General features: G+C 35.6%; 2 protein-coding genes across 2 annotated transcripts; one reads left to right on the forward strand and one right to left on the reverse strand.

The window, feature by feature from the left end:
- Nucleotides 1-178: 178 nt before the first annotated feature.
- On the reverse strand, nucleotides 179-6,009 carry LOC136806587 (uncharacterized). Its single transcript, XM_067063181.1, has 2 exons — nucleotides 5,923-6,009; nucleotides 179-5,386 (listed from the first exon to the last, which is right to left on the reverse strand). Exon 2 carries the CDS (start codon nucleotides 5,369-5,371, stop codon nucleotides 308-310), a length of 5,064 nt encoding a protein of 1,687 aa, XP_066919282.1. The 5' UTR covers nucleotides 5,372-5,386; nucleotides 5,923-6,009; the 3' UTR covers nucleotides 179-307.
- Nucleotides 6,010-11,207: 5,198 nt separating this feature from the next.
- Nucleotides 11,208-24,351, forward strand: LOC136806596 (kinesin-like protein KIF9). Its single transcript, XM_067063192.1, has 8 exons — nucleotides 11,208-11,491; nucleotides 12,794-12,939; nucleotides 13,293-13,570; nucleotides 20,663-21,052; nucleotides 21,980-22,370; nucleotides 22,786-22,922; nucleotides 23,106-23,352; nucleotides 23,651-24,351. The coding sequence occupies exons 1-8, from the start codon at nucleotides 11,319-11,321 to the stop codon at nucleotides 24,271-24,273; spliced, it is 2,385 nt and encodes a 794-aa protein (XP_066919293.1). The 5' UTR covers nucleotides 11,208-11,318; the 3' UTR covers nucleotides 24,274-24,351.
- Nucleotides 24,352-26,182: the final 1,831 nt, after the last annotated feature.

Consider the following 26,182-nt stretch of genomic DNA (forward strand, 5'->3'; position numbering starts at 1 on the left):
CTGGAATAGCTGATTCTTATAAATAGTAAGTCAAAGTCGGTTTTAATCCAACACAATAAACGAATGCTAATTTTGGAGATTATTCGAATCGGTGCTTTCTTAGGTGAATGACTATTAAATCTACTTAATAAAAATGTTTTGTTTGTTTGACGCAAGAATTTCAATCTACGCTGGTTTTGAGTTAAAGTGATAAAGACGTTATTTTCGAAAAATCTAATAATACTCATTAAATGATTCCAAAGGCTTCCAATATGATTGGATAGGTATTAAAAAATTAACATATAAATTAGCAATTACAAAATTATAATCATTCCCAAACAATTTCTTTACTAGACGCCAGAACCATAGCAAATGCTGCCTTCTTATCTGAAACTTGAATATAAGTTTTATTTTTCTTTTGCATGAAGCTCAACGATTTTATGGTGAGTGAAACAGGTCCTTTTTTGCCGACAATTCCTTCGTTGAGTGTCAACGAACCCGAAGATATATTTCCCGACAACTTTTTACCGAGAATCAACGATGCACCAATGGCGAGTTTATTTCCACTGGCGTTTTCATCGATGCCGACTATTTTTCCCGTGGCTGATCGTCTTAGCTCTAATGAGAATATCAGATGATCGGTGGCGTCTCCCTGAATATTCCACGACTTGATGCATCCATTTGTTGGTAAGATGCGCTCGAAAATAGCAACCCACTCCTCTGTATACGGTGTATGCGACGCTACATCAGCTAACGCTTTCTTTCGACATTCGTTAGATCTTTGAAGACGCATTTCCTTGGTTTCCTTAACAAATGGAGGCGGTGGTTCGTTCGAATCTTGAGGATCTTTTGGTAAGATGTCTTTATCTATGGACGGCTGGGCAAGCTGTAGATCGAGGGCGGACGGGCGGTCAAAATCACCCGTAAGGTTAGAGTTCAAGACACGTAAACACTGTAAAAGGCTGGTCCAATTTGCATTCCAAGCTGAGTTTAACCATAGATCACGTTGAAGGAAAAACGAGTATTTGTACGCTTTATAGTCGACGTATTTTTCAAGTGTTACTAAAAGGTTTCTACCGTTCTTTTCTAGACGGAGGTATTCATCTCTGTCCGATTGGAATTCGTGTAAATCGTAGTATGTTTTGTTATTCTGTACTGCTTCGTATGAAGGTGGTGGTGGTAGCCCGAGATCGGTAGGTGGTAAGGGTGGTGTTAACTGGCTGTTGGTGGCAGCTTCTGGGTTGTGGTCTATCTGTAGTGGTGGAGGTTTGATTTCTGCTGAAGGAGGGTCGAAGGTGATCTTGATATCTGGAGGGCCTGATGGTTCTGCAGCTTGAGGATCAGTTGCTGGTGCTGGTTGGTCGGTATTCTGCTCCTCGATAGACGAGCTAGAGTGCAATGAGATCTTGTCACCTTCTTTTTCGAAGTTATTCAACTCGATGGAATCGTCTGAAGTTGAAGGAGGTACAAAAGGTGGTGGAGCTTGAAAGGATTGGTATTTAGATTGAATTGATGGAGTTGCTACTAGATCGGTTTTGGGAGATAGCGATTTGTCAAGTTTTTGTGCAGATCGTACGGATTTGATTAGACGGTTCCACGTTGACGATCTTTTCTCCCATCCTTTCAAAAACCATTTGTTCTTTTGTATTCTGTTCTCTAAGTTCATGATTTCTTTACGAAAAAGTTCGCGGTCTCGTTCGACGTTACTGATTTGACGTTGTTTGATTGCGACGATGAGAGAGACGATGAATACGACTACGACACCGACACACATGATGATGAGAGGTGTCTTAGAAGATGGATCATCCATCACAAATGCTACCAGGACGGCAACAACAACCACACAACTCGATACAAAAGTACACAATCTCCAGACAAGAACACTGATAAAATTACATGGGTAGAATTTGAACATCATTTTGAAGCCAAATGTAAACAAGATGGATAGTATGTTAAAGACAAGTAAACAGATCAGAGTGACGTAGGGCGTTTTGGTGATTATGGTGGCGGAGACAACCATACCCGCCTTCAGGATGTTGATGACAGTAGTGTAGATAGGGGAGAAGCCTATATCCTGATCGACTGTGTCTGGATCCCCGTAGGTGGTATCAAAGATCAAAGCGGTGGTGGTGTACCATACCAGACCAAAGAGTCCGAAAGCAGCATAATCTCGGTGGGGTTCGGACCAGCATTGCATGGAGGTATCCTCGACGAAGGTTGATTGTAGACAAGTGGCGTTAGATTGGATATTACCGAGGGTGAAATTTGATGAGCAATGTTCATAATTACACGCACTAAATGATATAAAGTTCTCGACGAAAAATAAAAATAATGTGTTGGCAAGAAGCGATATGGTTAATCTCCAACTTGGTCGTTTACCGAATGTTCCTATAGGGAAATCTTCAAGAATGTTCTCGAAAATGATTGGCGCACCACAGCTTAAGAACCAAAATACAAAAACAGAGACGGTTATCCAAAAGATCGGTTCAAACGGTAAAAATGAGAATAAAAGAATTTTCGAAGCTTCTGATAAATAGTTTGAGCCATACATTGGGATGTCTGTTAATTTGAAAATCAATGCAATCGATTGGAAGAATTCTAAACCTTCGAACACTAACACGTGCATGTTGTACCAGTTAAATCGAACGTAATCGGCATCTGGCATTTTCAACAAGAATACCTTCTTTTGATCACGAATTAGACTGATAACCATTGTTAAAAGAACGAATAACAAAATACCAATGAAAACGCTGATGAAGATCATATTTGTCGAAGCTAGTCCGTATTCGATTATTTTCTCGGCACCGTAAAACGAGTACGCGAATGGGAAACCCATGAATATCAGGTACAAGAATAAAGTGATTAAATATGCGATACACTTACTGCCTGTGCAAACTTTTCCAACGGTCAAAAATAGGTCGGCCGGCATGAAAAATCCGAAAAGTAGGGCGGTAAGAAGAAAACGGGGCGTTTTCCATGACAGTAACGCCTTAATCAACAAATAAATGTCCTCTGCTATAAAACCAGGGTACTCTTTAACAACTTTCCGAACAGCAACCCAGCTACGTTTTTCGACGATGCAATCGAAGATATCAGCCAGCATAAACGGCGCCCGATACAGGAACAAAACAACGAAAATGATGCGTAGAATGGTCAGGAAATCTAACGCATATTCATAAAGAGTTTCTCGTAAAATATCAAAACGTGCATACCAACGACGAACTAATCGATAGATCAACTTCGGCGCACGGTAAAGTGGCAAACAACAAATTAAAACGCCAAAAATAACGGGCAGCCCACCACGTGGTAATGTTTTGATTAAAACTTTTTTTGTCTCGTCACGTGATCGAAGAGAGAAACCAGTTTTGGATTCGTATAAAGGGACATGAGGTGGAGTGTAATTTTTTAATTTCTCATAAACTCCACCTAGGTTGCGGTCATATTCAAATTTCTCGCGTTGTAGAAGAGCGAGGTTTTGTGCACGAATCTTTGTATCTGGTCGACGTAAGAAGTGATGTTCCGCTGTGTACAAACGCACCAACTTTTGTGTACGTTGCTTTTCGTAAAAGATAACAGTCTTTACGAGAGTCACAAATTCGTCTTCAATTTCATGTTTAGAGAGCTTATCAAGAATGGTATTTACACGATCAATAAGGTCATCCATTTCATTATTCAACTTACTCAAACATTGAAATTCTTTTTCAACATTCTTAAAACTTAAACTTAAAACGTCATCTAATCGTTGGTAAACTTCATGTCGACTATTGGCGATGTCTGGAAACCACTTCATAATTTCTTTCAGTTCCCTATGTTTTTGATGTTCCTCGTCCTCTAGAATGTTAATCCAGACTTGAATAGGTCGTAACACCATTAACACCAAGAACAAACAAATAAAGAAAACATCAATCAAGAAATGTAACGCGTGGTAATACACCGATACTGCAAACAACATGTAGAATTTCCCGCCAAGCAAATCGGATAACAATCGGGTTGTCCGTAAAACGGTAATCAAGAGAAACAAACAAATCGGTATAGCTGGTAGATCGATGATTAATAAAGCGAAGTGCATACAGATTGTTTTTCGGATTTTGGTCATGCATTTGGACCAAGTCAAGGGTGGTTTTTTCTCAGCTTCCTCTTCTCCCTCCTTTTCGTTTTCAGAAGAAATAGGTTTCTCTTCAGAGTTGTTCGTTTCGACTGTAGATGTTGAAATTGGAGTGTTTTCTGATGGGACTATCACTTTCACTTTCTTATCTTGGCTGTATCGTTTCAAATAACCTTTAACGTCTTTGATGATGGGGTAAGTACGCCATAACGTGAAGAATACGATCACGAAAAGTATGAAGCAGAAAAAATCGACGAAAACCATACAAAATTCTTGAAAACAGACAATACGAAGGTGCATTTCTTTCTTATAGAAAGCAGTCTTATTACGAACGATATCAAATTGCTTTTTACATCTCCGGATAAAAGTTGGTAATCTCCACAGAGTACCAAGGATCAATATGGAGCAAATAATACAAGGAATGTCTAAAAACAAGTACAGAAATTGTAATGTGACAATTTTCCTTATAATCATCTGTTGTTTCTTGCGATAGAAAGCTCGATCAGGGTTGCTGAGCTGCCATAACATGATGGGGGAACGCCACGTGACTAAAGTGATGAAGAACATAACGAGACATGGTATATCCAAGAATAAATAAAAACATTGGATAATTCCAAGGAGTCGAATTTCGTCCCATTCATCGTTGTTCTTGATGGCTTTTCTCACTTGATAAACGTAAATCGGTAGTCTCCAGGAGAGGATTGCTGGAATGGTAACAATCAAAAGTGGTATGTCTAACAACAACTGGAAGAAATGTTTGAAACAAGTTTTACGACGATCCGAATCCGATTCTGCTTTCTTCATCTCATTGATGAATAAAACACATCTCCATGACAATAACAATATCAAAGCCAGTGGAAAACAGAAAATATCAATGCATGATTTGAAGAAATTGGTAATAACAATTTGTCGAATTTTCCATCCATAGTATTTAAATCCACTGTCATTAACGCTCCAGTCTTTTAAATGAAGCTCTTCCTTCAGTTCTTTATAAGTTTGAGGTACACGCCATAAAGTAAACAAGATGAATAACCCCATTATGAAGATCGGTATATCGATCAAGAAAATGAAGAATTGAACAAAGCCGATCCATCGCCAGCCCCACATGGACATTTCTTGGAAACCGGCGATCATGTGTGGTAGCCGTACTATTGTACAACATGCTAACAGGTTGAAGATCAATCCAAGTAAATCAAGTAATCGTAGTCCAAGGAATTTTAGTAGTACCCCAAAAGACCAGAATGTCTTACGAACGATCCATGCTATACAATCAACAATCTCAGACATGGTGGTGGTATCAAGCTAAAACGAATAAGAAATGAGCAAATTTACTCTTAGGTGCCAAATAAACGCCCCCCCCCCCCCACTTGTTAATTTTTCGAAAATTTTCCATCCCCCTGGACCTTATTAGGACCCCCCATTTATTAATTTTTAAGAATATTTTCAGTTAGCAAGAAGAAGTCGCCTTATTTTGCTCAAAAAAGCCTGATTTTAGCCTATATTTACCTCGTTTTTGGGTTATTAGAAGTACAATCTCCAACCCCCCAGCAATTAGGTCCCACCCGTTTATTAAAACTTCGAAAAATTTCCACTCTGATTTAGATAAAAAATAAAAAATAAATTGAATGAAATATATTTATATATTTAAGAACAGATTTCTAAAAAAAGTTCTAAAAAATTGTGCTCAAATAGCGTGAGAGGGGATAAAAATTGTGTACGCAAAACGTTTAAATGACGTATTTTAAGTTAGTCAAACCTTCAAAGCCTCCAAAATATAATGGTAACGTAGAAATGTAAAAACAATGACGTAAAAAATGAAAAGTAAATAATGAAATTACCTTGGCTCGATAACAACCGTTTTATTTGATAAGATTGTAAGAAGGGTCAGAAGTTTCAATCATTCATTTTTTCATTTTTTATTGTCTAAAAGCAAAACATAAGGTTTATCATAATCTTCATTCTGAAAAGTAAACAGGAAATCAAGCTATGGCACTAAATAAACTAATAAATTTAAATCTGATCACTTAAAAAGCTCACTGAATAAAAGTCAGTTTTAGCTTTACCATACGTTTACTTTCATTGCATTTTTTTGATTTTAGAAATTCAATCTATGACTAAATTTATTCCAAGATTTCACAGCAGCTTAATAAAGATCAAAATTAATATTTGGCTATTTTGTTGATGTATGGAGCATTCTGTAACTGCAGTATTGTTATGAAAATTTTGATATTGTCGTGAGAGTTTGAAATATTGTTGTGAAAGTTTGAGATATTATTTTGAGAGTTCGAATATTGTTTTAATAGTTTGAAATATTGTTGTTGTTGTGGCCACTCAGGGCTTCCGTACCTTTAAGCATTTTTCAGCCTTGTCAATTTCCTGACATTATTGAAGCTAATAAATGTTTATACTTTCATACCTTGTCACATTGTTATGGAGTTATTTTACTAAACAATGAAAATGAAAATGGTTTTACCGAAAAGCTTTTGCTGAAAATAAAAATAAAACTTGTTTTCTTATTTTCTCACAACAATATTACAAACTTCCACAACAATATCAATATTCTCACAATGATATCAAAAATTTCATAGCAATACCAAAAATTAAAAAAAACGCTAAAATGCTCTCCGGCAGCAACGTCTTGATAATGAAAAATCTTCCTTGAGGACAAGGCCTTCAGTTACTACAAACCTAGAGGCACCTGCATGTAGGTTAATATTTTACGTAGTGATTGAATCGGTCATACAGTTACAATAAATTTACAGAGAGTCTGGTAGTCATTGGAGTGCTGTGTGTCGAGAAGTCCACGATGGCAACTACTAAATGGAATGTGGGGGAGACTACACCACATTTATCTTATATATTTGATCGTAAGTATTTTTCTGATTGATCGTTAGAAGTTGGTTCATACCGTCCATAAAGCTTATGATGGTTTCTCTGGAAATTGAAAACTTTTGCAGCTAAACACCAGCGGCTTAATTTTTTTTAAATCACAAGGGTTACCCTGGATGTAGCAAAGGACAAGTTTTCAGAGATATTTATTCGAGCTGTGATACTCACGTAAGGGACAATACTACCGTAGGATCGTCTAATATCGACATGTGTCTTCTAATTTCGACATAGCTGTAGGCTGGTCTTCGAGATAAAAAATCAAACATAAACAAATACATACTAAAGTTATCAATCAATCACTAAATTGTACTCTCCCTATCACATCACAGATTGTTAATATAATATGAGAAATGTGAAGTGTTATTACTTATATTTGAAAAGAAAACTTTAACGATGTATTAATCACTAAAAAATTAATTAGCATGCTTTCAACATAGTCATATAAAAGAAACATATTTCATATGACTACGCTTTCAACGAAGATGCCCAAATCACAACAACATTTTGCACGCGAGGAATTTTTTAGTAGACTTTTTTACCGTGAACCGAAAATAATTAAAAGAACCCGGTTTCCTCTTTCCGCGGCCTCTTAGCGCCTAGAGCTCGTGCTTGCAATAAACAATAAGGACGGGGAAACCAGGTCGACTAAGCGCGCAAATTATTTTTATCACGTGACTTGAAGCGTAATAAAGTTGTAAAATTTTAATGATGGGCACGAGAAAGTTACGAGGAAGTTTACATGCGTTTCGTGTGTTGTGTGAAACTGCTTATAATTTGGCTGCTTTTTTAATTGAAAGGATTGCAATGTTTACTGAACTTCTAGTTTGATGGATGAACTTGTATGATAAGAATGATACTAAGAATTTCATTCAAGGTTTGTTTTGATTATTTTACAGATCCGGTGTCGAAATTAGAAGACGCATGTTGATATTAGACCATTCTTTGGTACTCAAGGGACGATACTACTCAAGGGACCATACTACTCAAGGACGAATACATGAAATGCACGTGAAGGCGCCTCCTACGTGTAGTAACTTAAGGCCCTGCCTGGACGGAAGATTTTTTTTTCATCATCCACGAGATGTAAAAGATCACTGTGGGAGAGAGCACTTTAGATTTTCTGATTTTTCATAATGTCGCTTTGAGAATTTTGATATTCGAACAAATCGAACACCGAATCAATTGAACGCAATACACCTTATCGGAAATTCCACAAAAACAATCGCGCTAAAATGGATCCGTTGAAATTGGGAGGTAAACATAAATGGTAGCGCGAGTAGCGGCGGTATGGCTAACAATACATGGAGTACGCTCGCGTAGCAGGGCCCAGCTTCAACACTACATTTCCGTCACATAAATATACTAGATGAATTCTATACGCTATAAAAGTTCCCGCATAAAACAAGAACTCATTTGCTTATATCCAGTGAAGTCAAGTTTGAAGATATTCTTTATTAGAAAAACAGTTAAAAGTAGTCAAAAGGCAATTTACCTTACCTCCTGAGTTTGTCTTTGTTATGCTAAAATATAACAAACCTTTGTCATGCTGTCTAATTACAAAAACCTCCAATCACTACTTCTCCGCCATCTTGCTTCACTTTAAATGCCGTGTTTTAAAATTCCTTAGCTACATTATATGTACGGAAAAGGTTTTCTCCAGGTTTTTTCAATCCCGGGATTAAACTACGAGGGCGGTTCCGCCCGCTTATTTTTCTTTTGGCGTTGAGCCCTGCTGGGGATACTTCACAATAAAAGAGATTTTAACCCTTTGAGTGCCAGGGTCTTTTTTTCTAAGTTTTTTTTTAAAAATCGCTAGTTCAAACTTTAAGGGCTTATATCTCCTGATCTAGAAAGAATTAGAAGCTCGTATATAGCTCGTTGGATAGCTTAGAGTCTCCTCTTTCTTTTGGGCGCCTTCGGCGCCGCCCAATTGAGGAAGGGCGTGGTGGGCGGCGGCCAAGGGGGGGGGTACGTTAGGGGAATTAAAGCAGTCAGGCCCGCTGCGCGGACCTGACTGAATGATGGAAAGGTGCCCAGTGGTAAAACTTCAAATCAATTCACTAGAAGACAGAATAAAGTAAAACAGGGCCAAATTTGGAGGTTCTTGGATCACTCGTTGACCAAAAATAGTCAAAAAACGGTCAGAATCTCAAAAAAGTGAATTTTTGTCAATTTTTTGCATTTTTTTGACTTTTTTGCTTAAAATCTCGCTGGAAAGACTCATTTTTTGAAATTTTTTTTGCTTGACCATAAAGGACAATCTAATTCCTACGAGTTCGACCAAAAATAACGATTTCTAACTCAAACTGGGCATTACAGGAGGGCTTCGCCCTCCTATATAGCCCATGTCGTATATATACGACATCGGCACTTAAAGGGTTAAGATTAATGTTGAAAAGCATATTTTTTCGATAAATTTAGCGATACTCAACAAAAAATAAGGTGGTTTTAAACAAATCTTTGACAAGTTGGCGTTTCTTTCTGTTCTAATATATGCAAATAACATCGAAAAAAGAATATATTTCCGCCTTTACTTTCACTTTCGCTTTCGTGTTACGCGATTCCAATTGGATGAATACCGCTCGCTAACAAATTCTGATTGGCTGTAAGTCTTTAGTTTTGGGATTCTGATGGAATCATTTCCCGCGTCACGGTTGAATTTTGATTGGTTGAAAGTTTCTGAGCATGAATTCTGATTCGATTAATACCTGAAAAGTAAACAATAGTATGTAAGTATTTTGCTTATCAAAACCTGAAGAATTCCAGGGGGTTTTATTTACTTTGGATGACGATAATTAAGCCTACAAAACACCGAGAAAAAAACCCAACATAGAACAGGTGTATTTTGTAATGTAGAATATGATAGCGTGAATCTTTTTGAAATTCTATGTCAGGATTTTTTCTCAATGCCCCGTAACTATGCCCGGGGTACTCGTTGCTAAGACCTTATGTTAAAAACGAAAGCGATTACGGCAAAAAGTAGCGATTTTCGTAATACCTCAAATATTGATACTTGACTGTACTGATATCTGGCTTGTTTATGTTCCTAAAAATACACTAAATTTGAAAAAAAAACAAAAAAAACAAAGCTTTCAAGATGCTAGCAGAAGCTATTAGAAAGAGAAAAACAACAACTTCGGTGGTTCTTCAGTTGATTTGGAGGCTCTTTTGGCATCAATACTATTTGGGTGTTTTGTAAGGCTTTTTGCCTGAAAACCGCAATATCGAGCTTTGTTTACCTCCCAAAAAGTGTTGCGTAGCAACAACGCGAGAAGGTGGAATTTCCGATAAGGTGTATTGAACACAATCGAATAATCGCAATTCGATTGTATTAGATTTTATTTGTTTCGTACGGTACACTTAAGCACTCGGCCGCCCACGCTAAAAAGCCCTAACGAAGTGATCCAATTTAATTTAATCGCAATCAAACTCATCGAACATAATCGTAATCGAACGAAATCGAAGATTAATCGAATGTAATTCACAATCATCAATCAAATCAATATAACTTTACTGGAACGCAATCAAACACAATCGGTTATTACCCAGGAATCAGTCGTTCGATTGAGATTCGATTACGTTCAACAATCGAATTGTAATTATTCAATCGCGTTTCATTATGTTCAATTGATGAATTTTTGTTTGAAGTTGTTTGATTGACACTGTCTTGATGTGTCGTCCACATCCCTCTTCTAAAAGTCTGACACCTTTTTTTTGAGCTATAGAAATAATAGGAAGGTCAAGATTTACACAAAATTTCATCAGGTTAAGCTCTCCCTCTAAGTTTTTTAAGGTAGGTACTTATTTCTTATTCAAAAACACAAACATGAACCTCTTTTTATACACTAAATTAAAAGAAATCATCATCAACCAGAGACCTACCAGCACACAAAAAAACACACCAAAAAACATGTAATAGAGAACGATATAAATCCATTGATCATCAAATACTCTATGAATACCTTAAATACTTTAATAATACAGCTATCCCTTGTATTCGTTCATCTTTTGTGGGCGTTTCATTATTCTGATTTGTAAGCAAAAAATGACGCCGTGGGGGACATGAACAACACATCCTACTTTCATTTTCAAATATTTTTTTCCGCCATATTTGTTTTGATTGAATTTTGCAGAACATCATTTCATTCGGTAAAGTAGTTCTTGTGGTTGTTTCGGCAACATGACTTTTGTTTACAAGATGGTAGACATAAACATTCGAAAACACATGTCAAAGAGACTGCTCATTTGACCCGTTTTTTGTTCCGTTTTTTGCATAGTTTTGGTTCTTTGTACGTTTTTTACTTCTTCAGACGTTCAAATATTTATTACTATATACACTATCGTGATGCAAAACTCACAGCAGCGACACGTCCAGGTTTTCGTCAGAATTAAACCAACTGATAAGTATGCTGTAAAAAATATTGAATTATCTTCTGACAACAAATCATTGACTATTCATGCTCAAGAAGACAATACTACGAAGTGTATGAATCATCAAATTGCTGACTGGCAGTACAGGTATTCCATTCAATTATTTAATTCGTGTTTCAAGCTAGGCAATATTCTGATATAAGCTGTAATAGGATGATTCCAGAGATTACTAGTGAGTTTCAGAAAACAACATCAGTTCAGATCAGTAATATTGTCTTCTATCTTTTTTAATGCTTTTTATAATGCTCAATTTTTTTTAAACCCTCAATTGATGTGAGGAATCTTCAAATGATAAATTATTTGTCTGACTGAAAGCCACAAAGTTTTAGCTCATTTATAACTAAAACCACCAAGCTGTTATAAATAATTGGGGGTGGGGTTTGTAGGGGTTCGAAATACAGTTTTCTTGTCAAAATTTTGACTTAAATTCCAAAATCCATACATAAAAAAAGAACAAAAAAGTCTACACCATCATCATCTGTTTGAAAAAATTATTTTGAGCCACAAAAAGTCGTAAAAATATAGATAATTTTCTTCCCATACATTGTGGTTAAAGAGCGTCATATAGTTAATTAACTACAGTTTAGCAATAATTTTGTTTGGATAAAAAAGAAAAGTACATTTTTTGTTGCATCTTAATTCTTTAGATCATCAACAATCCTTTAACAAGGATTGGGGCGGGGGTTTATTTCTAGATAAAAAAACAGCCAGTGGGTAAAGTGCTTAGAATTTTGCCTGATCAAGCATAATTTGAAATTTTTCTATACCAGTTAATAGAAAGTATAAGAATGTTGAGTTAAAAGAATTTTAAAGAAAAAACAATCTACGGTTAAAAGGTTTGCTGTGTTGTAATCAGTCAAAAATAATTCAGCATGTGTAAATGGCTTATATATTTGATATAAATATTGCTTTACCAATTTGATTTATTTTAGTTTTGGCTACTTTCAGTCAGTCATTTCTTACATTCCTTAGCCCTAATGATTACACTTTGATTAACTGAAAATTATTTCATGAAAATCCTTCTCTTTCCTAAAGTAATGAACCTTTGATAAAAGAAACACTTAATAGTAAAATGTTAACAGTCCCTTTTATAAGAATGCCAACTGGTTGACTTAGGGCGATATTGGGCTGGTCTTATATTGAAAAGGATTTTCTATAGACAGAAATTTTTCCCTCCTGTTGAAATACAAATACACTATTTTGGTTTTAGCAGTTAGAGTGTTTTGGAAATAAAAGAACCATTACTCCCAGTTTTTTGGTAATCTAGAAATCCCTTTCAATAGCACTTTCTATTAAGCCCAGACACAAAATTTATTCCACTCTCAATCTATGTGACAACAAACACCATCCCATTACAGGTTTCTTGAACTTTTCTCATTTTTAACTCAGTGTTGATGGTATATTGCACAATGCATCACAAGAGGAAGTATACAAAAAATGCACAGCAAACCAAGTTACACTTGCACTTAACGGATATAATAGCACAATTTTCTCTTATGGTCAAACGGGAGCTGGAAAAACATTCACAATGACGGGTGATTATGGTTTCACATTTTTTCTAATTTTCATCCTCCACAGCAATTCAACTACCACCCATTTGTGCAAAAAGGTGCACGAAGCTTGAGTTTATACAGGGTGAAAGACTTGGAATGTCTGAGTCATTACACCGATGCATTTTACGTCATTAAAGGCTTGTAAACTGGAAGCTAATCATCTTGTCACTAAAGGGTGAAATAAAACTGCTCCACCTTTTTATGGACACACTGTAGTTGCAAGATTCACTTTTTTGAAAATGTTATCTTTATTTCCATCAACCGCTCATGCAATGACGAAATTCTATCACAGATTTTCAGAATTTAATACCATCTAAATGTTTCTTTCTTTAAAGGTACAACCAACAATTTTCAACAAAGAGGAATCATACCGAGGGCAATCAACCAATTATTTTCCGAAATCAAAGAAAAATATGAAAATGACATCACAGTCCGTGTATCATACCTTGAAATTTACAACGAGCAAATGTTTGATCTCCTCTCCACCATGTACGGAGGAGGGAAAGAAGCAAATCTTTCCTTCGCAGAGGATAATGATGGTGTGACATACGTCAAAGGATTGGCCTGTTATGTTGCCAAAACTGAAGAAGAAGCACTCAATTATCTTTTCGAGGTAAGGAAGGCGATTTTTTTTTCTCAAACTATCAACAAATATGGTATTTTTATCTCCTCAAAATGTATTGATATTCATTCTGATCTAAGATGAAGAGTAGCATATATTTTCACCGACCTTAAATTTTGCCGAGCCAACTATTAAATTTGAGTGTAGTATAGGGGAATTAGCCAAAAAATCAACCGAACCTTAAAAAAATTGATATAAAGCTGAAATTTTGCACAGAGTTCAGGGAAGGTGTCAGGAAACCCACATTAAAACCCCCCACCTTCAGCACCTTGGCATCCCCAGTTATGACGTCATAATCAATGATGACTGTCACATATTTTGGTCAAAATTCAAGTTGTCCAAATATGCAAGTTTTATATATCAATCGATCGCAAATTGAAAGCTGAACAACTTTTTAGCCTATGAAAAATCCTAAAAATGTACTGAATGTGAGTAAATTTAAGGACAAGGTTGATGACGTCATCAGGACAAATATCCTTAAAATTTACGTTTGCCAAATATACAAGTATTATATATCAATCGATCGTAAATTGAAAGCTGAACAACTTTTTAGCTTGTGAAAAATCCTGAAAATGTACTGAATGTGAGTAAAATCAAGGACAAAGTCAATGACGTCATCAGGACAAAAATCCTAGAAATTCAAGTTTGCCAAACCTACAAGTATTATATATCAATTGATCTTAAATTGAAAGCTGGACAACTTTTTTGCTTACAGAAAATCCTGAAAATTTACTGAATGTGAGTAAAATGGGTAGAACCTTCATGTTGCTAATTGCATAATAGAAAATAATCGGTAGTTATCATTCTTAGATTTAGACTATTTTGATTTCATGTCTCAGTCTATTCTTCTTTATTTATAAAGTTTAATTTTTAGATGTAATTCTTTAAAGACTTGATTAATTAAGTAATTACATAGGAATTTTGATATACTTGGTACAAAAAAGTAAAAGACGTAATCTGAGCTTTAGATTTTCCTAGGTCCACTTTAATCTCGTCGTTTTGTTCATATTTGCTAGTTCTTATTTGGATTTGTAAAATATGCGTCAATTTTTCCCTTCCTAAAGGGAGCTGAAAGAGGCGAGTTCAAGCAATAAAATCAGAGTACACGAAGCATGTAGGAAAAAGATTATCGATAAGCGTAGTATCCCAGACAACTCAGACAACCGACCTGAAAACGTTTAAGATCATCGTGTTCCGCCGAGCCAGTCTTTGATTGGAAGAAAAACTGTTTTTTGTGCAACAGAAAAGCCAACCCTAAATATTCAACTGTCATAAAAGTGGAAACCCTACCTATTAAAAACCGCTTACTTGAATGTTCACGAGAGAGAGCCGTTGACTGGGGAGCGAAGGTGCATGGTCGTTTAAACTCTTGCATTGACCTAGTTGCAGAGGAAGCTGTATACCACATCGTATGCATGAATTGTTTCCGACTGATCAAATCCAACGGCGACAATAACGACACATTTTCAGGTAGAAAACCCGATGCAATCCAAACTGAAAATTTCAAAAAGGTATACCAATGGCTTGACGAAGGTGACGGAGAGCTGTACACTTTTATTGAAATTTATGATAAGATGGTCGAGTTGAGTAAAGGAACTGACTGCTACCATAGAAATTATTTGAAAACGATTAACTAATGCAAAACTATAAAGATCATATATAATTCATTCAAAGTGAAGGGCGAAGCGATATAATTGGTTTTAAACACATGAGCAAATTTTTCATGGAAGAGTTCATGAAAATAAAAGAACGAAGACCGGTTGACATGATAATAGCTGCTGCAAAAATCATCAAAAGTGACATTAGAGAAATGCCATTAGATAAGACTTTTTATCCTTCTTTGATTGAAATGAAGAACTTAGATTATCAAGCAGACTGGGTACCTGAGAGTTTGCAGATATTTCTCGAACAAGTATTCACTTCAAAGCTCAAACAAATCAGCATCGGCCAGACAATCACACTCGCATCAAGACCGAGGTCATCAATTGCTCCGATACCTTTTGGAATAGGCGTAGATCTTGACAAATCTTTCGCAACTAGATGGTTTATTGATCATTTAGCGAAATTTGGATTTTCCGTATCCTCTGCAGAAGTTAAATTGTTCAAAGAATCTGCTATTGCATCCATATCATCAGAGACAAATCCGTTAACCAACCAAACGACAGCCGATACAAATCCGTTAACAAACCAAACGACAGCCGAGACAAATCCGTTAACCAACCAAGCGACAGCCGAGACAAATCCGTTAATCAACCAAACGACAGCCGAGACAAATTCGTTAACCAACCAAACGACAGCCGAGACAAATCTGTTAACCAACCAAACGACAGTCAACCAAGCAACATCCGAAACGAACTCGTTACTCAATGAACTTACAACAAACCAAGTTAATGAGAAACCCATTTTGGAACAATTTTCGGCAGATAACGCTGATCACAACATTCGTACACTCAAGCTGGAAATGGAACCTTCCATGGTATGGGAATAATAAAGATTTCTACGAAAAAGCCCACCAAAGTACGAGCCATTAGACGACTAAAGCATCGCAGTCAAAGCAATCTTTCAGATTCCTCAATACCAATAGTGGAGTTTTATGGATCAAGCTTCAATGGTCTAAAAGACTGAAACAATATCAGCTGCAGAAATGACTCTTGATTTTCTTTGGCACTCAGCATGGTTCTTTGCGTCATCTAAAAGTCCTCGTCCAAACTGGTCCGGTTTCATGATGCATGCCACATCACAAAGCACAACTGTATACGATGTAGCTTCCGTTGACTTTCTTCCTATCATCGATTTGAATTCTTCAAACGAAAGTTGTATCCATTCAACACTTCTTTATGTGATCGAAGAAGCAAAAAAATCTAAGATTCCAGTACCTGTTATCACATTTGATCAGCCATTATGGCAGAAGACTTTGGGTATCAACAAGCTCAAGAAACTACACATTGTTTGTCGATTAGGAGGATTTCACACCCTAATGAGTTTTCTTGGAAGTATCGGGAATCTTGTGAAGGGGTCAGGTTTAGATGAGTTGTTTGAAGAGGTTCATGCTGAGGATACCGTCAAGCATATTAATTCTGGTCATGCCGTTGCAAGAGCCATAAGGGCCCATCTTCTGGTACAAAGTGCTCTTATCAACCATATTACATGCACTTTAGTCGACGAAAACAAGTTGGTTATTGAAGATCTCGAGTCATCGTATAAGAAGGCAATGGATGAAGGCTTCACGAACGACAATCTTGTGACACTTAGTGAATCCAAGGCCATCAGAGATATGGAGGAGAGCATTGCAACGTTTTCAAATACAATGTCGGAAAAATCGCGAACTGCAAAGCTTTGGTTATCCTACATCAATTATATCAAAGTGGTAAAAGAATTCATCGTTGCTGAGAGAAGCTGTAATTGGCCAGGGGGGGTACAGAGGCAGGGTACTAACCCATAGGGTACTAACTTGATTTTTCACTCAATTTCTTTTTAGTACCACCCACCCATATTTAGTACCGGGTACTACTTCATTTTTGTTGTAAAAAATAGAGACACCACCCCCTAAAATCTTATATTTTACAGATTAGACCAAAAGAGAGGGTACTATGTTAGTTTTTCTGACTGAAATGGACAGATAATTCAAATAAACTATCATTGATTAAGTCAGAAGCTTTTGTCCTTTGATTTTAATAACACACTTCTTGACCATTTCGGAAGTTTTGTCTTCACAAAAATCAAAAAATTTCTCAAAAGAGTAAAAAAAAGTTTCTCAATTAAAAAAAAAATTCAAATCAAAAAAGTAATATTTGAAAAAAGTCAAAATATTACAAAATACTACTTTTTTTATTGAAAAAGGAGCAAAACTATGTGAAAAAGTACCCAAATAGTACCCTGTACTTGCTAGAAGAGTGAAAAATACACACCCCACCCCTAAAGTAGCACCGGGTACTAACCTTTTTGAAATGCAAAAATAGACACCACCACCTGGGTATGGGTCAGTACCCTGCCTTTTGTACCCCCCCCTGAATTGGCACCTTCATATCCAATCAATCATCAAGATGCAAAACCTATTCGCAGCTACTGGTCATCGAAACTATGCAAAGTGCTCACGAATCTGTCCAAGAGATGGAGAGTTGGACATCTTCTAATGGATGGCTTCAAGAACAGTTCGAGGCCGGACGACACGCAGTGAGATGATCAAACAGATTTTGGGCTGGTATTTGGTCAGAATTGGTAATAGACAACAAATAAACTAAATTTAACTACCCTTAGTATTTTTACCCTGATGACGTCAGAGGGAATATTCCATTTTACTCACATTCAGTACATTTTCAGGATTTTCCGTAGGGAAAAAAGTTGTTCAGCTTTCAATTTACGATCGATTGATATATAATACTTGTATATTTGGCAAACTTGAATTTCTAGGATTTTTGTCCTGATGACGTCATTGACTTTGTCCTTGATTTTACTCACATTCAGTACATTTTCAGGATTTTTCACAAGGTAGAAAGTTGTTCATCTTTCAATTTGCGATCGATTGATATATAAAGCTTGCATATTTGGACAACTTGAATTTTGACCAAAATATGTGACAGTCATCATTGATTATGACGTCATAACTGGGGATGCCAAGGTGCTGAAGGTGGGGGGTTTTAATGTGGGTTTCCTGACACCTTCCCTGAACTCTGTGCAAAATTTCAGCTTTATATCAATTTTTTTAAGGTTATGACCTAATTCCCCTATACTAGTGGTTTTCAATGGTTGCTCAATACGTTAATGGGCATTTTAAAAATTAATTTGTAAGAAACAAAATTGTCTTCTGAAGTTACGTCACTTGTACAATAGCTGATTGGTTGCAAATAATAAATTCGGTAGGAAAACCAGCGAAAGTTGCATAATTTCCATAAAGTCCTTACGGAACGATGGCAGTGTAATATAAGTAGATCTAGTAGTGGTTCTAAAAATAAAGCATAAACCTTGGTTGCTTTCCCATGTAATGCTACTGGTTACTTTTCCAAGTTTTCGTAGGTTTTTATTGGAGTTACATAATAACTAAATACCAATTAATTCATTGGCTATTATTTGATGAGCGATTGATGAATTTTTGGACCTTTTTTATGTGCTCAATAGACAAATGTTTCTCACAGAAACAGAAAAATTATGGTGTCAAAGTTAAATTCTTTTGTAATTTTCAATCTAACTTTTGCCAAAAAACTCATTGTTAGGCAAAGCGATACTGATTGCAATGTCATTTGCCAAATTTTTTTGATCGTCAAAATAAAACAAAACAACACTATTACATACAATATAAACTATTCCCGGTATTTCAGACAGTTGCAGCAGAACTAGCCCCGAACTAGCCCACAAATCTGGCAACGAAAACCCGTTTGCTTAATCCGATTTTTTTGATTTTTATAATGCGATGGCTTCAGCAACGTGTTGGATCACTAGGATAGAACTAGCGTTCGTAATTTGATTAGTTTAGAACCCTCGAGAAAGCGATTATTTTAAACGTAATGTCTTTTTTGAGAATTCTCTATAATACTTAAAAAGATTCGATACATTTGCCATGTCAAGTTAAGTAAAAAAGAACAACATTTGTTAAAAATTGAAGCAGAAGCTTTTCGGTCTTATGCCATCATCAGTGTTATAGATAGAATCTATAGCACTATCTATAGCACTGATGATGGCATAAAAGACCGAAAAGCTTCTGCTTCAGTTTTTAACAAATGTTGTTCTTTTTTACTTAACTTAAAAAGACAAAGGATGTTATGTTACGTAGCTGAAAAGACAAACGTTTATTCATAATATTTATAATTGTGTCGCTTCACAATGTAGTGAGATGTGGTATTTTTTCGCCAACAGTTATACTCTCAGTATCTAATAAAGTTTGTTAATTATTTGATTTTTATCACCCTGGCTCTTATGGCCCCGTTAAAATATTCTGAAGAGTCCCGTATTTGCTCTAAATAGGCTGGTTTTAGTCTATAATAAGGTTCACCTGTTAATTATATTAAAATTTTAAGATTTTCCCAACCACCCCTCCCCTCGTTTAATAGATTTTTAAGATTTTTCCAACTCCCCCTCCCGTTTATTAGACACTTCAGAGTAACAAAAAAGAATCAAGTCCTGATCCACTGGGTACAGTAATATTTGCAATGATTGAAGAAAGAGATGAATTAAAACTTCAACAAACTAAACCTCAAAAATAGAAAACATTAACCTGAAAAAGGTTACTCTCCAACCATAGCAGAACGTTTATGATTTTTACCTAAATATTTTGATTTCGATATAAACCTTACTTGGTTGGTATCAGGGAAAGGATCTGCTCCATTATCATTTTTTAAGTGAAACACTAAAAATCAAACAATTTCAATCAACTGTTTCAATCTTTCTTCTGATAATCTTCTCTTCTCCATTTGAATATTTACTTTAAAAATATATTTTTATCTTCCTATTTTTTACCTCGATAAAGCTATTTTTAGGTGAAATGTAAAAGGTTCTTGAACTATAATATGACTCTTATTCGAACTCGAAAGGCAATTTTTTCCATATGTTATCGAAAGTATATATCTGAAAAAGCTAATTAAAATTCAGAAACAACGCTAGCTAAGGTAAAAAAAAGATTGTTATCGTTGATGGTAAGAAGGTCGTCTATAAAGCAATAAGTATTGCTAAAATGTCTAGCGTTCTGAAGATTTTCTTTTTTCAAGCTCTTGATCCACTTTGACTCAAAATAATAAAAGAAAAGATTAGTCATAAACGGTGTCGGATCCGACCCCATTGGAATTCCAATGATCTGACGGAAAATATTATCCCCAAAAGTGAAATAAAAATTCCCCATAAGATATGAGAGGGCCTCTTTGAATATTATGAGGTTTTGTTTCGGTCAGTGGTCTAAAGCTTGAAACCAGTTCCCGGTTATTTCCCGGCTGGTTGTGGACCACGTAAAAACAATCGAAAGTCTGACTGTCTAAAAGACTTAGATTACTGGCTATCTACGTATAATACTGAGTCTAAAACTTATGAAAGATTCAAAGCATTGATCATGTTAAGTCAGTGACTATTTTTAAGTAATTATACTTTTTCTTCTATCAGGGTGAATCAAACCGAATCATATCTCGCCATCAATTAAACCATTTATCATCCCGATCTCATTGCATCTTTACTCTACACATTGAATCACACAGTAAAACACAATCACAAACAAATTACATCAGGGCTAAATTCAATTTTGTCGATCTGGCTGGTTCAGAACGGCTTGGTAAAACAATGAGTAAGGGACACACTCAAAAAGAGGCTACATACATAAATAAATCTTTAACATTCTTGGAACAAACGATTATTTCGTTACAAGACAAGAGCCGAAAACATGTGCCTTACAGACAAAGCAAATTGACACATTTTTTGAAAGACTCTTTGGGTGGAAAATGCTATACAACAATGATCGGTAATATTTGGGGTGAAGCAGAACAACTGGAAGAAACTGTAAGTATTTGAATCGTTTTAACCTTTGTGTATTTAACTTTTACCCATATAGATGCTCAATTTTTTACTTTTTGAAGTTAAACAGGATCAAATGAAGTCATAGTTTGATAATAGCCTCAGACAGTTTGGCTCCATTCGATTTTGGAAAATCAAGATAACCAACTTCCTTTAAATAGCTTTAATTGTTCGAAAACTGAACTGATTTACCCGCATGATTTAAACTATTAGTAACATTGTGCTTAAAGGACTGCTGTTTTGTTAGTGTAGAGAATTCTTATTGGATAAAGGACGAGTCTAAACACCTTCGCGGTTTTGAAGTTTCTTATTGGTTTCTTAATCCAGTTTTGTACAGTTGCCTAGCAACTTTGTAATAAATAAATGCTTGAATTCAAAATCAGTGGCAAGCTCGGTGTACCATTCTTTGTATCTTCTGAAAGGTTTTTGTATTGACTTTTTCATTTCTTACGTTAATAATACTTTCTCGTGTGTTATCAATTTTTAATACGACTTTTCTTTCCTCTCTCATGGTACTGAGAATGTTTTTGTTCGCCTTACCCGAGATCTGAGATTATATATTACAAAATTATTGTTGTTGAAAAATGTTGTTTTGATTCTTTGATTTGGGAAGATTTCAGATTTTTTCTGTGTTGCAATGTTTGGATGAGAACCTCTGAAATTTTATGCATTGACGTCTTATTAAGATGACTTATCCTGGTAGAATTACTTACAATAACAAATTTGAGATTTTCACTTCAGTTTAGTCGCCTGTTCCAGCCCCTCGAGTAGATACCAACAGTAACAAAATTTGAGAAAAAGTCTGCAAATTTTAGAAGAACATAGAAAGATCAAGTATTCTAAAATTAGAGGTTTTTGTTTTTCCTTCTAATTACATTGTAATATAATGGTTTGGAAATTCTTATCTTTCAGCTATCAACCCTTCGGTTTGCCACAAGAGTCATGAACATTCCATCTCAACCAGCTGTCAATAGTTACCAAGATCCTGTGAAATTATGTCAAAAGTACGAAAAAGAAATTACACATTTACGTAAAGAACTTGCTATGTACGACACCCTTACTAATCGTAACCAAGTGAATTACGAACCGCTCTCTGATGTTCAAGTGCAAGACATCAGACATCAAGTTCGTAAATATCTCGATAATGATATTAGCGAGATTGAAGTATTGAATTTACGACAGATACAAGAGACTTTCGTACAATTCAAGTATTTCTTGGACAACATGGAGAAGGAAGGGGAAAAACGGTTGAAAGAAAAGTATGTGGTGATGGGAGAAAAAAGCGTTGAATCGAATGACGCTGGTGAGTATCTCCGTCCAAATTGCTTCTTATCTTAGCAGAATTTTGAGACATAAACATATACTTCACGGAGACAGTTTTGATTTTACTTGTAGGAGTAGGTTAAAGACTGCCAAAACTTAGACAAAACTAGTTCATTGTTCAGTGATACTTTTTTAGAAAAGTCCATATCCAGGAACACTTGGGCACCCTAGATTCAGGATATATCTATCTTCCTGGCGATGGTTTACTTAAGTGGATTAATTTTCGAGAGAGATTTTTTTTCAAAATAATTTAATTTTTACGGGAGTTGTTTTCACGATCGGCCCCTTTTCAACTAATTTTCATTTTCCCAGTGCTTCCGGAAAAAATCTTTGCGAGCATTAAATTTCGCTATTTATCGGAGATATTATTCTGTATTTCTTGTTTATTGTTCCAGTTGTGGACAATGTATTGATACCAGCTGTCGAACGTCATGGATTGGTTGGTGAAAATGATGGAACCACATTCAGTGTTGGACGCGTCATGAATGGTGCAAAACAAGCTCATGCCTCCCCTGCTGTTGCCGCTAGAAAGGTATCTTGCTCGCTTGTTTTGTCATATTATTTCTACATACGAATCATTTTCATATTAAGGGGGCAAATTGAGAATCAATGTCAGAAATGTTGTTTAGCCCAGTAATCTTTGACCAATTTTTAGTTTCCACGGGCCGAAAACAGATTTACTCTTCATGATACATTTCAGTGTTAACTTTTCTAGCGAAACAAGAAAGGAAAAGAGAGCACCTTAGATCAAGAACGGAAATGTTCCGCCAACACTGGCGTTTCCATCACAGCCAGTTACAATGCTAATGAGACAACGAAAACGTCTGCGGAGGAGCCCAGCTCGACCTCGGTCAACGTTGATAAACAATCAGATGGCACTCCACCGTCGAGAGAAGAAGGATTCATTATGTTCAAATCGGATCAAGGCAGTTCTTTGAATAAGATATTTCTTGAAAATAAAGGTAATGATTGTCAGATTCTAACTGGATATCAGTGATTTAAGTCAACATCAAAAGTTTCTCTCTTTGAAAAATTCATAACTGTTGTTCGTCACCAAGTGCGTTGCTCTCGCCTCTCACCGTATTTTTTTTCATATCTACTCTCGGGTACCTAATAGCCGCCCCCCCCGCTAATTAATTTTTCGAAAATTTTCCACCCAGGACATTCTTATTCCAACGCAATCCCCCCGCTTATTCAAATCCCCCCGGCTATTAGGTACCCGAGAGTATTAATTCACCCAATCTTGTTTTCCCATTTTAGAAATTTTACACGAGAAGAAGTGTAGTGCCAAACATCTTACCGAACAAATTAATCAAACCAAACGAGATATCGATGACACCAAAGCACAACTCGAAACTGCTCACCAAAGCAAAGAGTATTTAAAAGAAAAAACATCCGAGGGTGAGATCATCATGGATGAGAATGAGTTTGATCTCCTCCGTACTTTGAAAACGTCTAAAAACATTTACCGTGAAAATTACGAGCAGCTTCAAAAAGTACGCGCTGATATTGTGTATTGCGAAGACCTTGTCAAGCAATGCCGTCGTAAATTATTGACAGAGTTTGAACAATGGTATTCGGAGAGTTTCCCCACTAAAGATCAAAAAGAGGGCGCCGCTAATAATAACACTACTGCTGAGTCGGCCAAAAATTCACCAACCAAAAACACTTTCCAACGTTTTGAGGACGATGGTGAGAAATTTGATAAAATTCAAAAACAAGCTTTAATGAAGGACCCTGAATCCATTGCGTTTTATAACGCCCGTCTACAAACAGAACGACGTAAATTGTATGGTGGAAGCGCCCAACCAACCCAACGCCCTGGATCAGTGACATCCAGTTTACGAAACGCCCCACCTAAAACAATGATGATCCACTCATAATCACTTTGAAAAACATTTTTTATTTTTTGAGAATATTAAACGAATGCACATTTTATATAAAATATTTTTTACATTCTTTCGTTTTGAAATTTTTTACAATTTTGTGTATCAAAGCTGAAATAAGATTTCCAGATTCTTTAGTCATTTGACTGCTAATTGCTTATACCGCCTCAACAATACTTTTTTTGATTGAGCAAAAATATTTTTTCAACTCCTAAAAAGGTTTTATCTTGAAAAGTAACTCGAGAAAAATATTCACGGTATTTTTTTTAACCTGTAATCTTTTTCTTTTTTCATATTTTGACAAAATTGACAGCAACATTTAATACCTAAAATCAAAATTTGTAGTTTCATAATTATATCTTTTAATCATGCATTATATAATTTCGAGTGTGTAAATATGAAATCCTATTTTCTCCCGAAAAAGAAAGCTTTATGGTTTGTTTGAAAATTTTCAGTATTTCTACCGGGTGTGTAAGGGTTTGATGGCTGACTGTGTCCGAAGTAATCTGAACTTTTGATGAATTCTTTTGTCATTACAAAGTGACTTTCCAAGGCAAACTTGAAATTTAGTTTAAAACTTTTTAAATTTAGTTCAGTGGTTCTCATGCAGAGCACTATAATTTCAGAGAAAAATAATTCAAAACATTTTAGAAAACGAAGATGAGAAATGAAGAAGAAAACAAGTGATACTTTTATGGACCTACCTGGTTATGCATTTAACACATATATAAATGATATCTACGTGAGCGCGACCATTAAACAATCATCCAGAACACAAATAGTGACGATCTATTATAATTAGTCGTTTGTTTCTTATTAAAAAAACGTTTAGAAACCAAAATTTCATGCTCTTGAAATGTTCTTTCATATTCAAGACTTCGTGAGCAAAAAACCATCTATCTTATAAAAAAATTGAGTAATTTGGCTAAGAACATTGATTTATGCTTAATAATAGTGATTCTTATAGATAAACATGCGTTTTTTGAGCCAACAAAAATTTTTTGAAAAAATCTGCTTGAGCCATCTTTTACCTATGATGGTACCCTACTTTCATGCAAAAATTCAGAAAAAGTTAATAATCCAAATTTTCACAAAGTCCTAAAAACCCGTTTGGCCGGGTTTGGCCCAAATTTGCCCCAAATTTTTTTTTCGAAAATCGAGCTCCGTAACATTCGAGGGTTTACAGTTAGTGCATCTTTGTGCAAAAAAATCATAAAGAATCAAAGAGCCAATCTCGAGAAAAGCTAATACCTAAGTAATTGATAATGTGCTTATAAATAAATATCGAATTTAGCCAGTTTTTCTATAAAAACACGCCAAGCAACCAAAATGTCATGTCTAAACACACACATTCTTCAAAAGTAAGCCCTCATGAGCAAATAAAACATCTATATCATAAATAAAATTGAGTAATTTAACTAAGAACATTGATGTATGCTTATTGATAGTGATTCTTATAGATAAACATGCGTTTTTTGAGCCAACAAAATTTTTTTGAAAAAATCTGCTTGAGCCATCTTTTACATAGGTAAAAGTAGCCTACTTTCATGCAAAAATTCAGAAAAAGTTGATGATCCATTTTTTCACAAAGTCCAAAAAACCCGTTTTTTAGCCGTTTTTTGGCCCAAAATTTGCCCAATTTTTTTTTGAAAATCGGGCTCCGTCACATTCGAGGGTTTATAGTTACACATCTTTGTGCAAAAAATCTAATGAGCCAATCACGAGGAAAGCTAATAACGAACGGACAAAGGTTAATTTATAGGACCTCCACTCCACCGGGGTAGGTCCAAAAATGCAAACTTCGATATTTTATGGCAAAAATAACGATATTATAGCTTTAATCAGGAGACTACCTCTGTACCAAAAATAAGATTTCTAGCACCAAAGGAAAAATAAGTTTTAATTT

The sequence above is a fragment of the Clytia hemisphaerica genome, unplaced genomic scaffold (genome assembly GCF_902728285.1).
Source record: "Clytia hemisphaerica strain Z4C2 unplaced genomic scaffold, Clytia hemisphaerica genome assembly, whole genome shotgun sequence".
NCBI lineage: Eukaryota > Metazoa > Cnidaria > Hydrozoa > Leptothecata > Clytiidae > Clytia > Clytia hemisphaerica.

Excerpts from the sequence above, each read along its gene's own strand:
- LOC136806587 (XM_067063181.1), bottom strand. The coding sequence starts at position 5,371 with ATGTCTGAGATTGTTGATTGTATAGCATGGATCGTTCGTAAGACATTC.
- LOC136806596 (XM_067063192.1), top strand. The coding sequence starts at position 11,319 with ATGCAAAACTCACAGCAGCGACACGTCCAGGTTTTCGTCAGAATTAAA. Across the intron at positions 22,923-23,105 it reads CTGCTGTTGCCGCTAGAAAG|CGAAACAAGAAAGGAAAAGA; the intron begins GTATCTTGCTCG and ends TAACTTTTCTAG. Across the intron at positions 23,353-23,650 it reads GATATTTCTTGAAAATAAAG|AAATTTTACACGAGAAGAAG; the intron begins GTAATGATTGTC and ends TTCCCATTTTAG.